Source organism: Macrobrachium rosenbergii, chromosome 3 (assembly GCF_040412425.1).
Source record: "Macrobrachium rosenbergii isolate ZJJX-2024 chromosome 3, ASM4041242v1, whole genome shotgun sequence".
In the NCBI taxonomy this organism is placed as follows: domain Eukaryota; kingdom Metazoa; phylum Arthropoda; class Malacostraca; order Decapoda; family Palaemonidae; genus Macrobrachium; species Macrobrachium rosenbergii.
Genome location: NC_089743.1, coordinates 23,379,024 through 23,389,900, shown reverse-complemented (window position 1 = coordinate 23,389,900; position 10,877 = coordinate 23,379,024). Strand labels below are relative to the sequence as shown.

Below are 10,877 nucleotides of genomic sequence, written 5' to 3'. Positions count from 1 at the left end.
GTTTTGAGCCAGATTGAGCGGATTGTTGTTTCTTTTCCTTATCAGTGATAAATTATACCAAAAGCGGAGAATACCGTATTTTGCTTTGAAATCTGTGTCATTACCGTTTACATACGTCGCTAAGTTCAGCATTACATTAGCGTTACTTAGCATTCGGTTTGTCTCCCTATAAAATGTTCGCTTTTCTTCAACTTTCGTTGGAGAAATCAAATAAATATTTAAATTAAGATTTTTCTTATACTTTCCTTATTGTAAATGTGTAGTTATAAAGACAGTGAATTTGGTTTTTCGACAATGCGAGTATGTCATTACGATGGCTGGTGGCTGGCCCACAGGAGGTCAAATGAGAGAACTTTTTTAGATACATTTTACTTATGATGAGATACATAGGTACGTTGCCATACATAAAACTAACTTCAGGTTTTGTAAATTTTAAACTTTGATTAGATAGCACACCTCGAAAGAGCATAGGCCTGCTTGCCAATCACGACAATCTTTCTTTCTCCTATATTTAAGTTTGGTAATTTTTGAATGTAAGAAACGCCTGTTCTTTAACCATTTGCAAGTGCACTTACCTGCGTGTGACATTTTACCAAAGACTGGTGTATGATTACAGAACACTCATACATATGTTCGCATTACATGTATGTATAGACTAAGGCAATGTAGTGATCTCCGGAAAATGTCCAGAAAAAAGGCATTGTATATGCATATTGTTTTCCCTACGGCTAATGACTCATAGTATACCTTGAGTGTTGTGTTTGGAGGTGAACTTATCGTGTTTCTTGTTCTTTATTTCCAGTGACTTTTATCTGAGTGTTTGAACATGGGTGTTATGTGTGAAAGTATTTATCACGGAAATACTGTATATAATGATCAGTGGGGGACTGAAAATCACAGTTTCTCATTTGGACTATTAAGATTTGTTGTCACTTTATTTGAAGTGTTTGTGGTTCGCTTGCTGCTTGCTACTCCTGTTTTCCCTTGACGCATTTACCATTCGATTCATCAGGGAACATCTGGCGAGGGGGAGTGAAAGAGAGCATGGTAATATGTCTGTTGTAGTTCCTTGAGGCTCTGAATTTATCATCCGTGCCGTGGAGGTGATCCAGGAGGCCGAGAACACCGTAGCATTGGTTGAATCTGGCGAGGAAAAGATATATTAGGAATAAGGGGCAGAAGAAGGGATGCTTTTCGTAGGGATACATTTTTCTACCATCCACAACATCTTCGGGCATTTATTTGTCAGAAACCTGGGCCTTCATGCTAACCATATTTGTAAGTAGTTTGTTAAAGGATCTGTGATTCTTAGTTATGAAGGATTCATGCTGAGTTATTATTAGTGGTAACGAATCCAGGATTTGACCGTTAGTAATAGTCGGTTCATGGTTAATTATTGTCTGCAGTTATTGAGAATAGACAGACACGCAAACAAGATCATCTCAACATTGATTTAATTCTTTCTTTACCCATATACCACACAGTTACATGATTTCATTGAAATCCACATGCTAATTTTTTTTAGATATGTTGTGGACAGACAGACCGACAGACAATCGAATCATCTCTTTCTTGGCACATGGCACATTCCTCCATAAGATTTAATTGAAATCTGTTAACACCATTCTGAGTTACTTTGTAGAAAGGCATATGTGGATGAATGCATAATCCCCGTCTTTAAATTTTCAGTATCTCGTTTGTTATCTTGGTTCAAAACATACCACAAAAGAAAATGTTTTAATAAATATTTAAATAATACTGAAAGGTATTGAAGAAAGCTATTGTGGTGAATAGAGTTACTTGTATTACAGTTCCCTGTAATACAAGTAACACTGTATTTGGAAGTTCCAAATACAGTGGACATACTGCATATGTTGAACTACAAGAACCTCACAAGAAGCCTAGAGATCTTGCAGACACTTACTTCAGGTGATGAAAATCATGAAACTCCGGAGACATGGAGAAGGGGAGGTGATATCCACTGTGAACAGTGACTGTGCTGAAGACAGCCAGGGAAGACCATAACAGGAACGTTGCAGGGTGCGATCCTAGGATCAGTGGACCTGCTATGACTGGTACCATGTTGGAAATGATGTGTTCCAGTGGATGAGCATAAACTGCTGTGATGGCTATGGGGCTTTGCCATTCATGGTGGATCTTGTGGAAGTACTTGTAAATACTCTTGTGATGGAACAACCTGTTAAGTAGTTGCAAGGAAAGAATCATAATCAAGCATTACCATTAGAATTCAGTAATTGGTCATGGTGTATTTTTGATCGTGGATATTTTCAACATTTGTTAATAGTTCATTTTTCAGGTCATGCTTAAATTTATGACGTTGCTTTTCGTATAGCCATTCAGGTGAGCTCTTAGAGGATAACTGTGTTTTGGCTTATTGGGGAATCGAACTACTTACTGACAATAAAAAGGATGAGTTTGGCAGTTAACCCTTGAATGGCCATTTTAACATCAGCGCCCCCACCCAAATATTGTTAGTTAAATATGCTCCCCTTTAAGATTACAACCGAATATGGTCCAGTGTTACAGCGATACATCCTGAGATAACCTAACAAAGGGTGCTCTATCCTACTTTGCCGGGTGTAGGGAGCTTTGTCTTCCTGAGTCTTCCCTTTAACTTTTCATGAAGGGATACATCCTAACCCAGCTTCCCCCAGCCTAACCTATGGCTCTGGATCCTACCTTGGCAGGGGCTTCAGCTTCCCTAAAAGGGTGATTACTATTTTAACATCCTGCTCTCTAACTGGTGGCAGTTAAACATTCCCTCAAGACTAGTCTTGTGGGGAGGATGTTAGGTTGCCACGAGACTAAAAAGGACTCTAACAAAAGAATTATTTACCTGTGAGTATAATAAAAACCAATTTCTTCAACGAGGACGCACACAGCTAACTCGCACAAGAACCAGTGGAAAGTTGGGAGCTGGGGCGACGTGTCGTAGCCCCGCAGGCTTCCCAGATAAAAAACTAGCCTGGAAAAAGCTACTCCCGCGACCAGTTGGTTAAACTGTACTACGAGGATGCACTGGAAAACAGACAAAAAAATATTTTATCAGTTTTTGCAAAATATGATTTTATGATTGTACTGAATGAAATTATTTATATATGTGGATTATCTTAATCGACACATAAATAATTATTTTCTGATAGTAATTTTTAGTCTTCTCGTGTCTATATTAGTACATGAAACACGTGAAACGCCAATAAACGTGGTTGCGAGCCAGTTGATTGTATAGTAGAAGTTGTGAAAGTAGCGAAGCACCAACACAATTTGCTTTTTCGCATTTTTAAAATGTCAGTGGTTTTCAGTTTAGTCCTGCATCTATAATTCACCAGCTATTTTTATATAACATCAAATTTTCTTAACCTAAACCCGTTGTCAGCACATCATAACTATAAACTGCATATTGAAGTTGATCTTAAGGTTGTAAAGTATACCTCTCAAATGTAAATTTTTTACTATAATATTGGAAGAAATTCTTTCTCAGTAAGTACCAGGTTGAGCTCTGTTCTGTTGGCGTCGATAGATTTAATGATTCCACTCTGGTCATGAGAAGTAACGGGTTTATGTACACGCTGCCAGGCTGAAAAGCAATTGGTTATTTAACGATTTAAAAGTCTAACATCTTATCAGTATCTCAAAGCTTACATGTCATGTAGACTAAAGTTCCCTTGAACAAAAGAATGTTATATGTAATTACACTTTTCAGGAGGTCGATCTCAAATGCTCCTTGTTTGTTCCATCAGCTTTCCCATAGCAGTGTGATACATTACTTTATAATTCACCCCCCACCGGTGGAACTTGGAAGGCTAGTCGTTTGTTGTGAGATTTTCTTCGGATTCTAATATTAGGAATTCTGGTTCCTCAGACACTTGGTACGAGAGATACGGTTAACATCAGTAAAGACGGTCAACTTGTTCTGTTTTCAAAGAGACTGAAATCGTCGTGTGCCTCTTAGAGACTGCATTATTTTCATATATACTGCATACATATATATATATATATATATATATATATATATGTATATATATATATATATATATATATATATATATATATATATATATATATATATGTATATATATGTATATATATATATATATATACATATATATATATGTATATATATACATATATATATATATATATATATATATATATATATATATATATATATATATATATATATATATATATATATATATATATATATATATATATATATACATACACACACACACACAAGATGTTAAAAATATCCGACCTTTATTCATAAAAGATACTCGCATTCAGTTGCAATAATCTTACACAAATCTCCTTCAAAGTACTCCCTTAGGGCTGCCACACGTCTCCCAAAGGTTCTGCCACTGTCGGAAGCGGCGCTGGAACGCCTCTTTTGAGATGGCTCGCAGCTGGTCCGTCGCATTCTGCATGATGTCTTCTGTGGACTGAAATTTGGACCCCGCTGTAAAAAAACTCTAATGTATTTGCACGCCTTATTTGGCTGGATAAGTTCCTTTAGAATGTGTATAAGTAAGTAAGTATAGCTTAGTTTTACCAGACCACTGAGCTGATTAAGCTCTCTCTCTCTCTCTCTCTCTCTCTCTCTCTCTCTCTCTCTCTTTTGACGGGTACATTATCGTGATGGAGCTCTCTGCCGCTGCCCACTCTCATTCTGAAGGAATTTATCCAGTCAAATAAGTCGTGCGAATGCCTTAGAGTTTTGTTTTTCTTTTGTTTTATTTTCATTTATTTTTTTACGAAAAGGGACCAGATTTCAGTGAGAGAAGACAGCATGCAGAATGCGATTGACCAGTTGCGCGCCATCTCAAAAGAGGCGTTCCAGCGCTGCTTCCGACGGTGGCAGAGATGTTTGGAGAAGTGTGGGCAGCTAGGTTTGCCACCCGTTCTTAAAATACAGATTTGTTCTGTATTGAGAGTGAGATGTTGCGTTTATTGAACCAATCAAATTTGTTCTGTACTTGGCTGTCTGAACATCATTATTTTAGTTCTCAATTATGCAAAACAAGTGGATTTTTGTTTGAGCTTTGAATGTTTATTTTCATTTAAAAGGCTTTTTTTACGAAAAGGAACAACACAAAATATTCATGGGAAAAGTAGGAAACCTGGGGAATGACCGATATCAGTCTATTCCTTGATTCACTGAAAATTGGTATGATGTTATTTTTCAATGGCTATTGTAGTTTAGCAGGAAATAAATCCTGCAGAATAGTTCGTAAAATAAACGGACATTGTCTATGTTGCATTTCATTTAGTTTTGAATTTCTATAGACTTCTCTTCACAGATAACTGTTGAGAGGTGATCTTCCAGTTCTCACCCTCATGTTAACTGCACATAGCATCAGATTGTCCTAGATGAAATGTTTGCCTGAACTGTTCCTCCTTATACAACTACGTTCTGTATTTTTCTGAGCTCGAGGTGGCCCAGTGGCAGCCCAAGGGCACTACTTTGTATCTGAATACGAGTATTTTTTATAAATTAAGGCCGTATTTTTTCACACCTCATATATATATATATATATATATATATATATATATATATATATATATATTTATATTATATATATAATATATTTATATGTATAATGTTTAATGTAAACATAAATACACGTATGTGTTGACGTCAATGCATCGCACTTGCATGTATGAGTATGCACACGCAAAATAGATGTTTAAACCCTGGACTTCGTGACCCTTTGTAGATAATACATACCTTGATAAGTTTCTTGGTTTCAACAGGTTCATTGGTGCCAGGCTGCACTTTATACTGTCTGATAAAATTGGGAATGCCCGTGACATCCATGAAAGTGTAAACACTGCCAGCTACCCAGTACACAGTATAGGTGACCAGTGTTCCTCCTGTTAGGTGTATAATAAAAATGTGTAGTATTTTGAAAGAGATAGACCAAGGATTTTATGATACGAGAGTTAAATGACGACAAAATCTATTCTACTTTTTTATAGCTACAGAAGAGGGATATTGGCCTCAGACGATTTACTAACTTAGTGATTAGCGTAGTTGAGAATTGTTCCTTGGGTAATAATAGTAGGGCTTACATTATTTTTTGAAGGTACTGATGAGGAAACAGATACATTTCAAAGGAAATACTTTGCCCAGATACTGTTTTTAGACGCTACATTATTTCAGAGTAAAATTAAATAAATGTCATTGCTAAATAGCTTTAACATCATATGAACTTCTAACACTTACGAAATTGACCTTCATAAATGGGCCCATTAATCTTACCATAAACAAGGACATTGCAGTCATCGTTTCCACAAAATGCTCTGAATATGTCCCACTGGAGTTGCCAGAAATTTCCAGATGCACCCCAGAAGTGTTGAAGGTGACTTTATAAAGAGAAAAATGAACTAGTAAATAAGGTAAACTGCACTTGATAAAGGGAAAAATAAGTTAGTAGAGTCCGTTAAGAATTGATTCAATTGACCAGTTAAGAGTCATTGATCTACAATGGAGTATACTGTCCATAAATGCATTTAGAATATGCAAGCAAAATTTCTTGCCTATGTATTTAATATGTGTATATATATATATATATATATATATATATATATATATATATATATATATATATATATATATATATGTGTGTGTGTGTGTGTGTGTGTGTGTGTGTGTGTGTGTGTTGGGCATATTTTCTCTCTTATGCAATTTCTATTGAAGTCAGTGGTATTGTTTTTGGGGTACTATCTTCTTATCAAGACCCTGAATCAGTCTGTATTTCTTTTTCTCTTCTGAATACCCCAGTCCAAGAAAGAACTCCAAAAGCCCTCAGCCACCCTGCGCTCACACTGAGAGGCTTCCACGCCTCTTCCGAATTCATATCTGCTATTGTAAATTCAAAGGAGATTTGGAAGCCTCTCACTGTGAGCTGTGCTGGGCTCAGGCGATGCTAAAGACTTTTGGAGTTGTCTCTAAACCTGAGGTATTCACAGAGGAATCCCGGCCTGAGAAATTTGTCAATAAATTTTCTAAACAATGAAGTTTTTGCAAAGTCTTTAAATTTTAATTTTCAAAATATTTTATATCTTGTGGCTGTACTCTGCTATATATTAGAATGTAGTTCCAATGAGAACCCAGAGCAGCCCTCAAGAATACCATGGATTAGTGGCTGAAGCAGCTTTTGGCTTAGGGAAGGATAAATATGGCAGTATTGCAGCAGTTTTCTTCATCCCTCCTTGAAAATAAATAAATACAGTATATATTATATTTATGTATATATTATATATATATATATATATGTTATATATTATAATATATGTATACATATATATACATATATATATATATATATATATATATATATATATATATATATATATATATATATATATATATATATATATATATAATAAAAGGAAATTTGTCAGTTGAGAAGACAGTTGTCTTCAAAATGTAACGCTATAATTTCTACCATTTTGGTGTTTTTATAGGCTCCTTTTATTAGACGGAATTCTGTTTTAGCAGGAAATATTTTGCACACACACACATACATATATATATATATATATATATATATATATATATGTATATATATATATATATATATATATATATATATATATATATATATATAAATATATATATATATATATATATATGAATCGCATTGGACTGAAGACTTATCTTTTAAATGAGAGGCTAGGGCATTACCAGTTGTTTACACAAGTCATAAAGAAGTTGGAACATAAGTACCCCCTTACCTAGGGTTTTTCCCGGGAAGGCTGCCGTCTGACATACCAGTGAATTTTACACAACTTCTCTACCCAGCAGTAAGCCAGTTGGTTGCATTTCATTCGAATTAACCCTTCATCATGAATATGGTGGAACCAATGAGCACATGTTTCACAGAAATAAGATTCTGATTCATAACAGGACCAAACCTCGGTCTTTCAAATGAGAAGCCATGGCATTACCAATGTTAATCATTTTCATCATATTCACAGTGAAATGGTAATTCGAATGAAATGATACATTGACTTACTGCTGGGTTGGGAAGTTGGGTAAAATTCGCTGGTGTGTAAGGCAGCAGCCTGCCCTGGAAAAACCTCAGGTACTGGAGTACTTAGGTTCCAAATCTTTTATTACTTGTGCAGGTCAACTGGTAATGCCCTGGCCTCTCATCTGAAAGACCGTAGTTTAGTCCTGAAGTTCGCTAGGGATAATGAGTAATCCTAAAGTGGTTTGGCTTCTCAGGCATTCATATATATATATATATATATATATATATATATATATATATATATATATATATATATATATATATATATATATATATATATATATATATATATATACATATATGGATGTCTGAGAAGTTAAACCTATATATATATATATATATATATATATATATATATATATATATATATATATATATATATATATATATATATATATACTATATATATATATATATATATATATATATAATATATATATATCTTATCATACAAAAGCTTCTCTTATCAATATCTTAATTTTTCAGATTGGCTTTGATGAACTTTCTTGCCACGAAACCGTTTCAGCATAGAATTAATAGATGAATCAGCCATCATACAGAACTGTCTCGTTTAAACTCCACATTCAGCAGGTCTTCAAAATACTCAATCCATTGACACAGGACTGCATTCTCTTTAGACAGCACTGCCCGATTGGCATGTTCTGTTCTGAGATACGTTTGGTCATCAACCTTTCCGTCTGCATTACTTTCCCTTCTGTTCAGCTTCCTTTTCCTTCTAAAGTTCTTGCATAGATGCCCCTTTGTATTGACGTGGCATTTTTTTTACCTGTATCTGTCAGTTGATATATATTTATATATGTATATGTAAATTAACTTTATCACATACACAGTTGTTCTGTGCATTAGTAGAATTACTAAAAGGACCTCATTCAAACTGGATGGTATCTAATGGAGTATTTATTCAGAAAAAGTCACAAGCTTTCTTGGACAAACAGTCCACATTATCAAGTATCCGAGATACCATCCAGTTTGAATGAGGTCCTTTTAGTATATGTAAATATATGTGTGTGTATTTATATACATATGTATACACATACATATATACTTATGTAGTCATTAACATGAGCATAAAGTATAAGAAATGTCATAACCATGATTCAGGTTATCTCTTACCTGTCATGCAAACACTTCATCATTATCAAACAGCTCGAATACTAACTATGTGATGGTATTGCGTAGAGCCAAGAGGACCACTAGTAGAGATGTCAAAACGACTAAAGCCTTTTTAACGGTGGACCACAGTGAACCTGCTTCCCTACTGTAGCCACCTTTGTATGAGGACGTAACGGCATTTTGGTCGTTGCTCTGCGGCATTTTCAGGTGAGAATTCCAGAAATTTCGGAGAGGGGAGTACTCGTCCTGGAATAGAGAAAAATGTTGATTACACAAATCGAAAGCAGCGAAAATGCAGCCCAATAGTGACACATGATGCGTTCTCTTTCATTTACTTAACTATCTGCGCTGTGTTATTACGCTTTATTCGAATAACGAATGAAATTTTATATCAAAAACATAACATCAGCCTTTTTCTGTTCTTGATAACACGTAGGCCACGTAACGAGCACTTCACCGTTTCAGCAACTTGAATTATAGAAGTAAACGTAGTCTCAGGTTGCAACCACACACTACCAAGTTCAGTGTACCTGTAGAGGGTAACTTTTGAATCCTAGAGGTTCCTCCTGCGAAGATTTCTGCCTAGTGTTTGTTTGTTGTCACCAAACACGTAATCTACTTCACTTCGATATCAGGTTTTATCAACACTTGATTGTGACAAGAATCAACTAACAGAGAGATAGCACGACCATTTGGTACTTAGGAACATATAACCAAAAAAATTTTATATCACTGCTTGAGATTATACCCAAAACGGTATACTGCCCTAGTTTTGAGTGACAGGTCTCCTAGGAACGAAAATATTGGTATTTTCAAGTATTGTTTGTACTTCTAGGAAGTACCAGAATAATTTTCCCGGAACCTAACACCATCAGTATCTATTAATTGTATTTGAAGTAAGGAAACTGCTTCTCATAAGAATCGTCTCATAAATATAATATATATATTATATATGTACACACACACACACACACACATATATATATATATATATATATATATATATATATATATATATATATATATATATATATATATATATACATATACACAACTGAATCACAAAAATATGGAACGTGATGAACATATAAATAAAGACAAAATCCACAAGGAAAAAAAAAACACTGGAGTGCTGCGAGGCCTTTCGACTGGCCTCGCAGCACTCCAGTGTTTCTCTTTCCTTTGTGGACTTTGTCTTTATATATATTGCTATGAATGTCCGAGGGATACTTGATTCTGGGCGGCAACGGATGGATGCAGAAAGTTCCTTTTATTTATTACACATCTGACTCAATATTAAGACAATTCGTAGACAAACAAGGGAAATCTGTGGCTTAGAGGCTTCTTCATTTGAGGGAAAATTACGTAAACTCAAGAGTTCTCTTAACTAATTATGTTTACATAACAAACACAGATCAGAAGAATGACGAATTACTCGGCAGGCAATAATAAGGGCCTGCTAAAACAATGAATCCTACGCAGAATAAATATTCTACTCTGACGATGTCTTCATAATAGGAAACATTGCAGTGGGGGTTAGAAGGGGACTGAACATGGATAGAGCCGAGAGATTCCACAGTCGAGGCCTATCTGCAAAATATGCAAGACGGTTATTTGTAATAATAAGATGCTCAAAGGGGACTGAAGGATTGCACAGATGGTGCCAAATAACTCAGTTCAACA

At 35.1% G+C, this 10,877-nt stretch overlaps 1 protein-coding gene across 4 annotated transcripts; it reads right to left on the bottom strand.

The window, feature by feature from the left end:
• Nucleotides 1–353: 353 nt before the first annotated feature.
• LOC136853088 (fatty acid hydroxylase domain-containing protein 2-like) lies at nucleotides 354–9,853 on the bottom strand. Of its 4 annotated transcripts, none has more exons than XM_067128410.1 (7): nucleotides 9,725–9,853; nucleotides 9,241–9,440; nucleotides 6,284–6,387; nucleotides 5,750–5,895; nucleotides 2,858–3,039; nucleotides 1,925–2,197; nucleotides 354–1,143 (listed from the first exon to the last, which is right to left on the bottom strand). In XM_067128410.1, exons 2-7 carry the CDS (start codon nucleotides 9,393–9,395, stop codon nucleotides 969–971), a joined length of 1,035 nt encoding a protein of 344 aa, XP_066984511.1. In that variant the 5' UTR covers nucleotides 9,396–9,440; nucleotides 9,725–9,853; the 3' UTR covers nucleotides 354–968. The 4 variants fall into 4 exon arrangements, with proteins under 4 accessions (XP_066984511.1, XP_066984507.1, XP_066984512.1 ...); XM_067128406.1 differs by having other exon boundaries at nucleotides 9,652–9,791; XM_067128411.1 differs by having other exon boundaries at nucleotides 9,711–9,788.
• Nucleotides 9,854–10,877: the final 1,024 nt, after the last annotated feature.